Source organism: Entelurus aequoreus, linkage group LG10, assembly GCF_033978785.1.
Source record: "Entelurus aequoreus isolate RoL-2023_Sb linkage group LG10, RoL_Eaeq_v1.1, whole genome shotgun sequence".
In the NCBI taxonomy this organism is placed as follows: domain Eukaryota; kingdom Metazoa; phylum Chordata; class Actinopteri; order Syngnathiformes; family Syngnathidae; genus Entelurus; species Entelurus aequoreus.
The window spans coordinates 61,177,617-61,192,864 of NC_084740.1; the positions used below are offsets into that span (position 1 = coordinate 61,177,617).

A 15,248-nucleotide genomic window follows, 5' to 3' on the forward strand; every position below is an offset into this window, starting at 1 on the left:
TTTTTATGTCTGGATTTGAGCTATTTTTATGTTTGGATCCGAGCTATTTTTATGTCTGGATTTGAGCTATTTTTATGTCTGGATTGGAGCTATTTTTATGTCTGGATTTGAGCTTTTTTTATGTCTGGATTGGAGCAATTTTTATGTCTGGATTGGAGCTATTTTTATGTCTGGATTGGAGATATTTTTATGTCTGGATTGGAGCTATTTTTATGTCTGGATTTGAGCTATTTTTATGTTTGGATCTGAGCTATTTTTATGTCTGGATTTGAGCTATTTTTATGTCTGGATTGGAGCTATTTTTATGTCTGGATTTGAGCTATTTTTATGTCTGGATTGGAGCTATTTTTATGTCTGGATTGGAGCTATTTTTATGTCTGGATTGGAGCTTTTTTATGTCTGGATTGGAGCTATTTTTTTATCTGGATTTGAGTTATTTTTATGTCAGGATTGGAGCTTCTTTATGTCTGGATTTGAGCTATTTTTATGTCTGGATTGGAGATATTTTTATGTCTGGATTTGAGCTATTTTTATGTCTGGATTGGAGCTATTTTTATGTCTGGATTTCAGCTATTTTTATGTTTGGATTTGAGCTATTTTTATGTCTGGATTTCAGCTATTTTTATGTCTGGATTGGAGCTATTTTTATGTCTGGATTTGAGCTATTTTTATGTCTGGATTTGAGCTATTTTTATGTCTGGATTGGAGCTATTTTTATGTCTGGATTTGAGCTATTTTTATGTTTGGATCTGAGCTATTTTTATGTCTGGATTTGAGCTATTTTTATGTCTGGATTGGAGCTTTTTTATGTCTGGATTGAAGCTATTTTTATGTCTGGATTTGAGCTATTTTTATGTTTGGATCTGAGCTATTTTTATGTCTGGATTTGAGCTATTTTTATGTCTGGATTGGAGCTATTTTTATGTCTGGATTTGAGCTATTTTTATGTCTGGATTGGAGCTATTTTTATGTCTGGATTTTAGCTATTTTTATGTCTGGATTGGAGATATTTTTATGTCTGGATTGGAGCTATTTTTATGTCTGGATTGGAGATATTTTTATGTCTGGATTGGAGCTATTTTTATGTCTGGATTTGAGCTATTTTTATGTTTGGATCTGAGCTATTTTTATGTTTGGATTTGAGCTATTTTTATGTCTGGATTGGAGCTATTTTTATGTCTGGATTTGAGCTATTTTTATGTCTGGATTGGAGCTATTTTTATGTCTGGATTGGAGCTATTTTTATGTCTGGATTGGAGCTTTTTTATGTCTGGATTGGAGCTATTTTTTTTTTTATCTGGATTTGAGTTATTTTTATGTCAGGATTGGAGCTTTTTTATGTCTGGATTTGAGCTATTTTTATGTCTGGATTGGAGACATTTTTATGTCTGGATTTGAGCTATTTTTTTGTCTGGATTTGAGCTATTTTTATGTCTGGATTTGGCAGGAGAACATGTAAATATAATCATTTAGCACACGAAGTGTGATTTATCAAGACTGAAACACCGGCAGGAGAATATGTAAATAGAATCATGTGCTTGGGTTAATACGTACGCACAATTGAATATGTCAGAGTTTATTGTGCGTACGTTTGTACTACATGAGGCCCAAATGTGTATGAGCTCTGTTTAGATGCATACTGCCACCTGCTGGTCAGAGGTGACAGTCCCGTTATAAAGTGTTGTAGCCACCTACCTTGGTGATGCCGAGCGCAGCGATGTTCTGGCTGTAGGACGTGGTTCCGTTTCCGGTCCCCCACAGGCCGGCCAGGATGCAGCCCAGGCCCTCCACGGCGATGCCGCGGTTGATGGCGTGGGTGGGCGGGGGCGGGGCGCCCGACAGTCGAGCGCAGGCGTAGTAGTCGCCGATGGATTCCATGGTGGACGCCAGGACGCCCGCCATCATGCCCAACACTGACGACACGCTCACTGTGGGCAAACCCCACTGACCTGCCAGTGACAATCATCCTCACTCTCACGCCACATGAAGAGTACTTTTCATACATGCAGTAGTATTCACATCTAGAAAATATATATATTACTGATATATTCACACTGATATGTAGTATTCACATCTAGAAAATATATATATTACTGATATATTCACACTTATAAGTAGTATTCACATCTAGAAAATATATATATTACTGATATATTCACACTGATATGTAGTATTCACATCTAGAAAATATACAGTATATATTACTGATATATTCACACTTATAAGTAGTATTCACATCTAGAAAAAATATATATTACTGATATATTTACACTTATAACTAATATTCACATTTAAAAAATATATATATTGCTGGTACATTCACACTTATAAGTAATATTTACATGTAGAAAATATATATTTTACAGATATATTCACACTTATAAGTAGTATTTACATCTAGAATATATATATATTACTGACATATTCACACTTATAAGTAGTATTCAGATCTAGAAAATATATATATTACTGATATATTCACACTGATAAGTAGTATTCCCATCTAGAAAATATATATATTACTGATATATTCACACTGATAAGTAGTATTCCCATCTAGAATATATATATATATATCACTGATATATTCACATTGATAAGTAGTATTCCCATCTAGAAAATATATATATAACTGATATATTCACACTTATAAGTAGTATTCACATCTAGAAAAAATATATATTACTGATATATTTACACTTATAAGTAATATTCACATTTAAAAATATATATATATTGCTGGTACATTCACACTTATAAGTAATATTTACATGTAGAAAATATATATTTTACAGATATATTCACACTTATAAGTAGTATTCACATCTAGAAAATGTATATATTACTGATATATTCACACTGATAAGTAGTATTCCCTTCTAGAAAATATGTATATTACTGATATATTCACATTGATAAGTAGTATTCACATCTAGAAAATATATATATTACTGATATATTCACACTTATAAGTAGTATTCACATCTAGAATATACATATATATATATATATATATATATATATATATATATATATATATATATATATATATATATATATATATATATATATATATATATATATATATATATATATATATATATATATATATATATATATATATATATATATATATATATATATATATATATATTACATTACTGATACATTCACACTTATAAGCAATAATTACATGTGGAAAATATAAATTTATATTACTGATATATTTACACTAATAAGTAATATTCACATGTAGAAAATATATATGTTACTGAAATATGCACACTTATAAGTAACATTGACATCTACAAAATATATATACATATATATATATATATATATATATATATTATTGATGTATTCACACTTATAAGTAATAATCACATCTAGAACATACACAATATTGCCAAAAGTTTTTGGCCACCCATCCAAATGATGAGAATCAGGTGTCCTAATCACTTGGCCCGGTGTATCAAATCAAGCACTTAGGCATGGAGACTGTTTCTACAAACATTTGTGAAAGAATGGGCCGCTCTCAGTGATTTCCAGCGTGGAACTGTCGTAGGATGCCACCTGTGCAACAAATCTTCAAGTTCATATGTGAGTCAAGGCAGGTGGCCAAAAATGTTGGCAATATAATGTATGTATATTACTGAAATAATCTCACCTACAAGTAATATTCCCATGTAGAAAATATATATTACTGATATATTCACATTTTTAAGTAATATTCACACTTACAGGTAATTATATTACATATTCAGTCATGAGAAATATGTTATTCAAATATTCAGTTTTAAGGAATATACAAGTCAAATATTCAGAGTTCAAAGAAGTATAAAAGTGGAATATTTACAGTTATGTACACAGTAATGTGTTGTTTGTGTTTGCACACCTGGGTACGGGATGTGGAACCAGGGCGAGGTGGTGATGGCGTCCGTGTTGATGTCGGTCCTGGCCAAGAAGCCGTAATGGTCCGCCTCAGACGGCAGCACGTTGAAGACGGTCAGCAGGTAGCAGAGCAGCCAGCTGCCGCACATCCCGAACAGAGCCTGCAACACATCAGGTGTCAGTCTTCTACAAGGAGGTCACATCTTCATAGGTCACATCTTCATAGTTCATATCTTCATAGGTCACATCTTCATAGGTCACATCTTCATAGTTCATATCTTCATAGGTCACATCCTCATAGGTCACATCTTCATATTTCATATCTTCAGTGGTCACATCTTCATATTTCACATCTTCATAGGTCACATCTTCATATTTCATATCTTCATAGGTCACATCTTCATAGGTCACATCTTCATAGGTCATATCTTCATATTTCATATCTTCATAGTTCACATCTTCATAGGTCATATCTTCATATTTCATATCTTCATAGGTCACATCTTCATAGGTCATATCTTCATATTTCATATATTCATAGGTCATATCTTCATATTTCATATCTTCATAGGTCAGATCTTTATAGTTCAGATCTTCATAGGTCATATCTTCATAATTAATATCTTCATAGGTCATATCTTCATAGGTCATATTGCATATGTCATATCTTCATAGGTCATATTTCATATGTCATATCTTCATGGGTCATATCTTCATGGGTCATGTCTTCATAGTTCATATTTTCATAACTCATATCTTCATAGGTCAGATCTTTATAGTTAATATCTTAATAGGTCAGATTTTTATATTTAATATCTTCATTGGTCAGATCTTCATATTTAATATCTTCATTGGTCAGATCTTCATATTTCATATCTTTATAGGTCAGATCTTCATAGGTCATATATTCATAATTCATATCTTCATAGGTCATATCTTCATAGGTCGTATTTCATGTCATATCTTCATGGGTCATATCTTCATATTTCATATCTTCATAGGTCATAACTTCATATTTCATGTCTTCATAGGTCATATCTTCATGGGTCATATCGTCATGGGTCAGATCTTCATGGGTCATGTCTTCATAGTTCATATCTTCATAACTCATATCTTCATTGGTCAGATCTTCATAGGTCATATCTTCATAGTTCATATCTTCACAGGTCAGATCTTCATAGTTCAGATCTTCATAGCTAGTATCTTCATAGTTCATATCTTTATGGGTCAAATCTTCATAGGTCATATCTTCATGGGCCATGTCTTCATAGGTCATGTCTTCATAGTTCATATCTTCATAGGTCATATCTTCATAGGTCATATCTTCATGGGTCATATCTTCATGGGTCATATTTTCATGGGTCAGATCTTCATAGGTCAGATCTTCATAGGTCAGATCTTCATGGGTCATATCTTCATGGGTCATATCTTCATACGTCATATCTTCATGGGTCATATCTTCATGGGTCAGATCTTCATGGGTCATATCTTCATGGGTCAGATCTTCATGGGTCATATCTTCATGGGTCATATCTTCATAGGTAATATATCTTCATGGGTCATATCTTCATGGGTCATATCTTCATAGGTCATCTCCTCATAGGTCATATCTTCATGGGTCATGTCTTCATAGTTCATATCTTCATAACTCATATCTTCATTGGTCAGATCTTCATAGGTCATATCTTCATGGGTCAGATCTTCATGGGTCATATCTTCATGGGTCAGATCTTCATGGGTCATATCTTCATGGGTCATATCTTCATAGGTAATATATCTTCATGGGTCATATCTTCATGGGTCATATCTTCATAGGTCATCTCCTCATAGGTCATATCTTCATGGGTCATATCTTCATGGGTCAGATCTTCATGGGTCATATCTTCATGGGTCATATCTTCATAGGTCATCTCTTCATAGGTCATATCTTCATGGGTCATATCTTCATGGGTCAGATCTTCATGGGTCATATCTTCATGGGTCATATCTTCATAGGTAATATATCTTCATGGGTCATATCTTCATGGGTCATATCTTCATAGGTCATCTCTTCATAGGTCATATCTTCATGGGTCATATCTTCATGGGTCAGATCTTCATGGGTCATATCTTTATAGTTGTTGTTTTCATATTTCATATGTTCATCGTTCATATTGCCGGGGGTATAACCACAACCACAATGCAGTACTATACACTGGTCACCAGGTGTCAGTAAGGTCACATGATCATGCATGGATAGAGCCGCGACAGGAAGTAGAATAAAGGATAATAAGTAGGAATTCTGCCAAAGTTCCGAGGAAATAGCCTTGACTATTTTCAAACATGTCCAACATTAATAGTTACAAGACGATAATAAACACGGTGAAGCCGTGAAGGTGATTAGTATTGGTAATGCACGTGTCTGACACCATGACAGCACACCTCAATACAACTGACACCATGACAGCACACCTCAATACAACTGACACCATGACAGCACCCAACTGGATATTCAGAGCTAATTAGAGCACACGTCTCCCGCCCTTTTCCTTCTGAGAGCTACTGATGTACTGTAGGGACATTTTTATTGTATCTTCATGGCTCATTTCATAGCAAGAAGCTTGTTTTGGCAGAAGATGTTGGAAATGTTGCCAACCACAACTTTGCATCGACACTTGGAACCAAGAGCAGCTTTTTCCTCTGCAGCTTGTTTGACCTCACGTCATGAAGTGAAAACATGAGTGGTGTGAAATGATGAAAACATGAATGTTGAGAAATGATGAAAACACGAGTGTTGTGAAATGAAGAAAACATGAGTGGTGTGAAATGATGAAAACATGAATGTTGAGAAATGATGAAAACACGAGTGTTGTGAAATGAAGGAAACATGAGTGGTGTGTAATGATGAAAACATGAATGTTGTGAAATGATGAAAACACGAGTGGTGTGAAATGAAGAAAACATGAGTGGTGGGAAATGATGAAAACATGAATGTTGTGAAATGATGAAAACACGAGTGGTGTGAAATGAAGAAAACATGAGTGGTGGGAAATGATGAAAACATGAATGTTGTGAAATGACGAAAACACGAGTGATGTGAAGTGACGAAAACATGAGTGGTGTGAAATAATGAAAGCATGAGTGGTGTGAAATGATGAAAACATGAGTGGTGTGAAATGAAGAAAGCATGAGTGGTGTGAAATGATGAAAACATGAATGTTGTGAAATGATGAAAACTTGAGTGATGTGAAATGATGAAAACATGAATGTTGTGAAATGATGAAAACATGAGTGATGCGAAGTGATGAAAACATGAATGGTGTGAAATGATGAAAACATGAGTGGTGGGAAATGATGAAAACGTGAATGGTGTGAAATGATGAAAACATGAGTGGTGTGAAATGATGAAAACATGAGTGGTGTGAAATGATGAAAACATGAATGTTGTGAAATGATGAAAACACGAGTGGTGTGAAATGGAGAAAACATGAGTGGTGTGAAATGATGAAAACATAAGTGGTGTGAAATTATGAAAACATGAATGTTGTGAAATTATGAAAACACGAGTGGTGTGAAATGAAGTAAACATGAGTGGTGGGAAATAATGTAAACATGAATGTTGTGCAATGATGAACACATGAGTGGTGTGAAATGAAGAAAGCATGAGTGGTGTGAAATGATGAAAACATGAATGTTGTGAAATGATGAAAACTTGAGTGATGTGAAATGATGAAAACATGAATGTTGTGAAATGATGAAAACATGAGTGATGCGAAGTGATGAAAACATGAATGGTGTGAAATGATGAAAACATGAATGGTGTGAAATGATAAAAACATGAGTGGTGTGAAATGATGAAAATATGAGTGTTGTGAAATGATGAAAACATGACTGTGTGAAATGATGAGAACATGAACGGTGTGAAATGATGAAAACATGAGTGGTGTGAAGTGATGAAAACATGAGTGGTGTAAAATGATGAAAATATGAATGTTGTGAAATGATGAAAACATGAGTGGTGTGAAATGAAGAAAACATGAGTAGTGTGAAATGATGAAAACATGAATGTTGTGAAATGATGAAAACATGAGTGATGTAAAATGATGAAAACATGAATATTGTGAAATGATGAAAACATGAATGTTGTGAAATGATGAAAACACAAGTGGTGTGAAATGATGAAAACATGAATATTGTGAAATGATGAAAACATGAGTGGTGTGAAATGAAGAAAACATGAGTAGTGTGAAATGATGAAAACATGAATGTTGTGAAATGATGAAAACATGAGTGATGTGAAATGATGAAAACATGAATATTGTGAAATTATGAAAACATGAATGTTGTGAAATGATGAAAACACAAGTGGTGTGAAATGATGAAAACATGAATATTGTGAAATGATGAAAACATGAGTGGTGTGAAATGAAGAAAACATGAGTAGTGTGAAATGATGAAAACATGAATGTTGTGAAATGATGAAAACATGAGTGATGCGAAATGATGAAAACATGAATATTGTGAAATGATGAAAACATGAATATTGTGAAATGATGAAAACACAAGTGGTGTGAAATGATGAAAACATGAATGTTGTGAAATGATGAAAACATGAGTGATGTGAAATGATGAAAACATGAGTGGTGTGAAATGATGAAAACATGAATGTTGTGAAATGATGAAAACATGAATGTTGTGAAATGAAGAAAACATGAGTGGTGTGAAATGATGACAACATGAATGTTGTGAAATGATGAAAACATGAGTAGTGTGAAATGATGAAAACATGAGTGATGTGAAGTGATGAAAACATGAGTGGTGTGAAATGATGAAAACATGAATCTTGTGAAATTATGAAAACATGAGTGGTGTGAAATGAAGAAAACATGAGTGGTGTGAAATGAAGAAAACATGAGTGGTGTGAAGTGATGAAAACATGAGTGGTGTGAAATGATGAAAATATGAATGTTGTGAAATGATGAAAACATGAGTGGTGTGAAATGAATAAAACATGAGTGGTGTGAAATGATGAAAACATGAATGTTGAGAAATGATGAAAACAGGAGTGGTGTGAAATGATGAAAATATGAATGTTGTGAAATGATGAAAACACAAGTGGTGTGAAATGATGAAAACATGAATATTGTGAAATGATGAAAACATGAGTGGTGTGAAATGAAGAAAACATGAGTAGTGTGAAATGATGAAAACATGAATGTTGTGAAATGATGAAAACATGAGTGATGTGAAGTGATGAAAACATGAATGTTGTGAAATGATGAAAACTTGAGTGGTGTGAAATGATGAAAACATAAGTGGTGTGAAATTATGAAAACATGAATTTTGTGAAATGATGAAAACATGAGTGGTGTGAAATTAAGAAAACATGAGTGGTGTGAAATGATGAAAAAATGAATGTTGTGAAATGATGAAAACATGAGTGGTGTGAAATGAAGAAAACATGAGTGGTGTGAAATGATGAAAACATGAATGTTGTGAAATGATGAAAACATGAGTGATGTGAAGTGATGAAAACATGAATGGTGTGAAATGATGAAAACATGAGTGGTGTGAAATGATGAAAACATAAGTGGTGTGAAATGATGAAAACATGAATTTGTAAACATGAATGTTTTGAAATGAAGAACACATGAGTGGTGTGAAATGAAGAAAGCATGAGTGGTGTGAAATGATGAAAACATGAATGTTGTGAAATGATGAAAACATGAGTGGTGTGAAATAATGAAAACATGAGTGGTGTGAAATGAAGAAAACATGAGTGGTGTGAAATGATGAAAACATGAATGTTGTGAAATGATGAAAACATGAGTGATGTGAAGTGATGAAAACATGAATGGTGTGAAATGATGAAAACATGAGTGGTGTGAAATGATGAAAACATAAGTGGTGTGAAATGATGAAAACATGAATTTTGTGAAATGATGAAAACATGAGTGGTGTGAAATGAAGAAAACATGAGTGGTGTGAAATGATGAAAAAATGAATGTTGTGAAATGATGAAAACATGAGTGGTGTGAAATGAAGAAAACATGAGTAGTGTGAAATGATGAAAACATGAGTGATGTGAAATGATGAAAACATGAGTGGTGGGAAATGATGAAAACATGAATGGTGTGAAATGATGAAAACATGAGTGGTGGGAAATGATGAAAACATGAATGGTGTGAAATAATGAAAACATGAGTGGTGTGAAATGATGAAAACATGAGTGGTGTGAAATGAAGAAAACATGAGTGGTGTGAAATGATGAAAACATGAATGTTGTGAAATGATGAAAACATGAGTGATGTGAAGTGATGAAAACATGAATGGTGTGAAATGATGAAAACATGAGTGGTGTGAAATGATGAAAACATAAGTGGTGTGAAATGATGAAAACATGAATTTTGTGAAATGATGAAAACATGAGTGGTGTGAAATGAAGAAAACATGAGTGGTGGGAAATGATGAAAAAATGAATGTTGTGAAATGACGAAAACACGAGTGATGTGAAGTGACGAAAACATGAGTGGTGTGAAATGATGAAAACATGAATGTTGTGAAATGATGAAAACTTGAGTGATGTGAAATGACGAAAACATGAATGTTGTGAAATGATGAAAACGTGAGTGGTGCGAAGTGATGAAAACATGAATGTTGTGAAATGATGAAAACATGAGTGATGCAAAGTGATGAAAACATGAATGGTGTGAAATGATGAAAACATGAGTGGTGGGAAATGATGAAAACATGAATGGTGTGAAATGATGAAAACATGAGTGGTGGGAAATGATGAAAACATGAATGGTGTGAAATGATAAAAACATGAGTGGTGTGAAATGATGAAAATATGAGTGTTGTGAAATGATGAAAACATGACTGTGTGAAATGATGAGAACATGAACGGTGTGAAATGATGAAAACATGAGTGGTGTGAAGTGATGAAAACATGAGTGGTGTGAAATGATGAAAATATGAATGTTGTGAAATGATGAAAACATGAGTGGTGTGAAATGAATAAAACATGAGTGGTGTGAAATGATGAAAACATGAATGTTGTGAAATGATGAAAACATGAGTGATGTGAAGTGATGAAAACATGAATGTTGTGAAATGATGAAAACTTGAGTGGTGTGAAATGATGAAAACATGAATTTTGTGAAATGATGAAAACATGAATTTTGTGAAATGATGAAAACATGAGTGGTGTGAAATTAAGAAAACATGAGTGGTGTGAAATGATGAAAAAATGAATGTTGTGAAATGATGAAAACGGGTGGTGTGAAATGAAGAAAACATGAGTGGTGTGAAATGATGAAAACATGAGTGGTGTGAAATGATGAAAACATAAGTGGTGTGAAATTATGAAAACATGAATGTTGTGAAATGATGAAAACACGAGTGGTGTGAAATGAAGTAAACATGAGTGGTGTGAAATAATGTAAACATGAATGTTGTGAAATGATGAACACATGAGTGGTGTGAAATGAAGAAAGCATGAGTGGTGTGAAATGATGAAAACATGAATGTTGTGAAATGATGAAAACTTGAGTGATGTGAAATGATGAAAACATGAATGTTTCTGAAATGATGAAAACATAAATGGTAGTGTAAAGTGATGTGGTATAATGTGATGTAGTGTAATGTGGTGTAGTGTAATGTGATGTAGTGTAATGTGATGTAGTGTAATGTGGTGTAATGTCATGTGGTGTAGTGTCATGTGGTGTAGTGTAATGTGGTGTAGTGTCATGTGGTGTAGTGTAATGTGATGTAGTGTAATGTGTTGTAGTGTAATGTGGTGTAGTGTCATGTGGTGTAGTGTAATGTGGTGTAGTGTAATGTGGTGTAGTGCCATGTGGTGTAGTGTAATGTGGTGTAGTGTCATGTGGTGTAGTGTAATGTGGTGTAGTGTCATGTGGTGTAGTGTAATGTGGTGTAGTGTAATGTGGTGTAGTGCCATGTGGTGTAGTGTAATGTGGTGTAGTGTCATGTGGTGTAGTGTAATGTGGTGTAGTGTCATGTGGTGTAGTGTAATGTGGTGTAGTGTAATGTGGTGTAGTGCCATGTGGTGTAGTGTAATGTGGTGTAGTGTCATGTGGTGTAGTGTAATGTGGTGTAGTGTCATGTGGTGTAGTGTAATGTGGTGTAGTGTCATGTGGTGTAGTGTCATGTGATGTGATCTAGTGCAGTTTCAAGCGGTGTAATGTTTTATGTTTAATGTAAACACTGCTGGGCGTGTGCTGGACTTTTCTTTCACTGCTGCTTTATTGAACCTTCATTCCTTCACGCCAGGACGTCCCTCAGCGTTGTGTGTTTGACGAGGAGCAGCACAAAGTGGAGGGAAGCTGCTTCCTTCTCCAGTGAAAGATCAGATCAAATTGTTTTTTTAGTTCTTTCATGATAGTGAGTCACGCTGCCAGAATGTGTCAAGCACTTCAGCCCCGGAGCGCCCGTGACTCACTGCGCTTGAGTCGTTTAGGTGAGCTCCAGCAGGCAGTTTGATGTTGCTGCCGTTTGGAGGACGGAGCTCAGCGCGTGTCTTTGTGCAAACTCTCAACAAAGTCGGGCCAGCATCATCTTGCAGCCAACGGTTGCGCAAAAGAATAACAAAAAGAGGAACATTTATGTGTACATGGAGGCCTGTGGTGAGGGTATGACCGCTGTGGTAGGGCATGACAACATGAATGTGGAGGGAAGTGAGTGTTTGCATGGCCAACACACGTTTGAATAAGGTTATTAATTGTACACGCAGTCTTAGTAGATCACGCGCGACACGCCAACTAATATCCATCCGTCCATCCATCTTCTTCCGCTTATCCAAGGTCGGGCCGCGGGGGCAGCAGCCTAAGCAGGGAAGCGCAGACTTCCCTCTCCCCAGCTATTTCGTTCAGCTCTTCCCAGGGGGTCCCCACGCGTTCCCAGGCCAGCCGGGAGACATAGTCTTCCCAACGTGTCCTGGGTCTTCCCCATGGCCTCCTACCGGTCGGACGTGCCCTAAACACCTCCCTAGGGAGGCGTTTGAGTGGCATCCTGACCAGATGCCTGAACCACCTCATCTGGCTCCTCTCCATGTGGAGGAGCAGCGGTTTTACTCTGAGCTCCTCCCGGATGACAGAGCTTCTCACCCTATCTCTAAGGTTTTCTCCGCCACCTGGCGGAGAAAACTAATTTTGGCCGCTTGTACCCGTGATCTTGTCCTTTCGGTCATAACCCAAAGCTCATGACCAAAGGTGAGGATGGGAACGTAGATCGACCGGTAAATTGAGAGCTTTGCCTTCCGGCTCAAGTCCTTCTTCACCACAACGGGTCGATACAGCGTCCGCATTACTGAAGACGCCGCACCGATCCGCCTGTCGATCTCACGATCCATTCTTCCCTCGCTCGTGAACTAGACTCCGAGGTACTTGAACTCCTCCACTTGGGGCAGGTTCTCCTCTCCAACCCGGAGATGGCGCTCCACCCTTTTCCTGGCGAGAACCATGGACTCGGACTTGGAGGTGCTGATTCTCATCCCAGTCGCTTCACACTCGGTGAGAGCTGAAGATCCTGGCCAGATGAAGCCATCAGGACCACATCATCTGCAAAAAGCAGAGACCTAATCCTGCAGCAACCAAACCGGATCCCCTCAACGCCTTGACTGCGCCTAGAAATTATGTCCATAAAAGTTATGAACTGAATCTATGACAAAGGGCAGCCTTGGCGGAGTCCAACCCTCACTGGAAACGTGTCCGACTTACTGCCAGCTATGGCAGTAATTACGCCCACTAATAGCAAACACTATTTTGTCGTTTGCACGTGCTATTTTGTGCCTGCTATTTGGGTCTTAGTGATCAGGCTCAAGAGTACATTTGTGCACGCTCAGCGCTAACACGACTTGGACCAACTGACACAAATTGAGTGGTTTTAGGCGGTGTTTCTTAACCATAGGGCCGAAGCGGAGACTTCTTCTAAGAACCGACGTATGCCGTTTGATGCCGTGCTGGATGAGGAGGTGGCACTCACTGAGAAGAGCTTGAAGAGAGGGTAGTGGAAGACCTTCCACTTCTTGTCCTTGTAGGCCACCAGAGGGACGTCCACCTTGCTGAGGTACTGCGAGAAGAGCAGAATGAGACCCACCGTGCTGTGGAGACACAAAACGTCACAATCAGCTTCCACATCTTCACCGACTAAAGCCAAGGAGCTTTTTAGGACTTGAGAGACTACTTGGAGCAAAAGGAATAGCATCAAAACAAAAGCAAAAAGTCCTTTTTAGCGCTTTATATTTGCATTTTGTTGACGTCTATGTGGAAGAAGAGGAGCTTCCTTGATTCAGTGAAGTGTCGTCATTTGTATGCAATGCACAGCAGCAAAGACTTCTGGGATATGTCTCCAGTAAAAATGATTTATTTCAGTTTGTCTACATTACAGCCTGGCCTCCTCACACATGCTAGTCAGGGTTAAACCTCGGGACCGGGAAAAACCGATCACTCAATCTGGACGGAAATCTTTTGCAGTTCTGAAACATAATCTCTATTCCCACCTCGCCTTGAGTATGAAGCGGCACGTAGCGTTTGCTGTGAGCCCAGGATGCAGAGACAGGAGTTGCTGTGCAGGTGGAAGCATATTTAATGACACAAATAAAGCTAGAGTGCAGCTTGGAAGTGCACCAGAAGCATAGGGGAAGCTCTGCGGGAACAAAGTTAGACAGACTACAAAGTAATGATCCGGCGGCCAGCTGAAACTAAAAAGACCTGGTTGGACCACGGAGAACAGGCCATGAAGATACAGTAATGGTGTTACTGTACGCCAGTCGTAGCGGTGTTGTGAAGAAGACAGCATGCAGGTGAAGATGATTTCATTCCAACAAAGTCTAGGGTGCAGCTGGGAAATGCACCAAACACGCACAGGGAACAAGCTGTGCATGAAAAAAATAAGCTTTTAGGAAGATCTTAGAGCAAACAAATACTAAGCAACGATCTGAATACCGTGTTTGTTCGTACCTCCAACAATGATCCCACACTGACTGAGAAGTGACACTGACTTTTAAACCCTGAGGAGATGCAGGTGACTCGCATGACTGGTAATCATCTGCACGTGAGCAAGGGTGAAGCTACTGCTGGTCAATACAAACCGAACAGGAAGTAGGAACAAAATAAGAGTGTAAAAAAGGACGTTGACCTAAAACACAGGGAACAGTCATGACAGAACGACTCCCCCTCCCCACTCCTAAGCAGCGGCCTTGCAGGAGGTGCCCCAGAAAAGGCAGGTGGCGGCCTTGCAGGAGGTGCCCCAGAAAAGGCGGGTGGCGGCCTTGCAGGAGGTGCCCCAGAAAAGGCGGGTGGCGGCCTTGCAGGAGGTTCCCCAGAAAAGGCGGGTGGCGGCCTTGCAGGAGGTGCCCC

At 37.3% G+C, this 15,248-nt stretch overlaps 1 protein-coding gene across 1 annotated transcript in view; it reads right to left on the reverse strand.

The window, feature by feature from the left end:
* si:dkey-106n21.1 (solute carrier family 23 member 1) overlaps positions 1-15,248 on the reverse strand; it is a 168,942-nt gene that overhangs the window by 72,947 nt on the left and 80,747 nt on the right. Inside the window, exons 6-8 of the mRNA XM_062061907.1 lie at positions 13,873-13,990; positions 3,896-4,052; positions 1,696-1,949 (exon numbers count right to left, since the gene is read on the reverse strand). Of these exons, the coding sequence (XP_061917891.1) occupies positions 1,696-1,949; positions 3,896-4,052; positions 13,873-13,990 (529 nt within the window). The remainder of the gene's footprint in view (positions 1-1,695; positions 1,950-3,895; positions 4,053-13,872; positions 13,991-15,248) is intronic.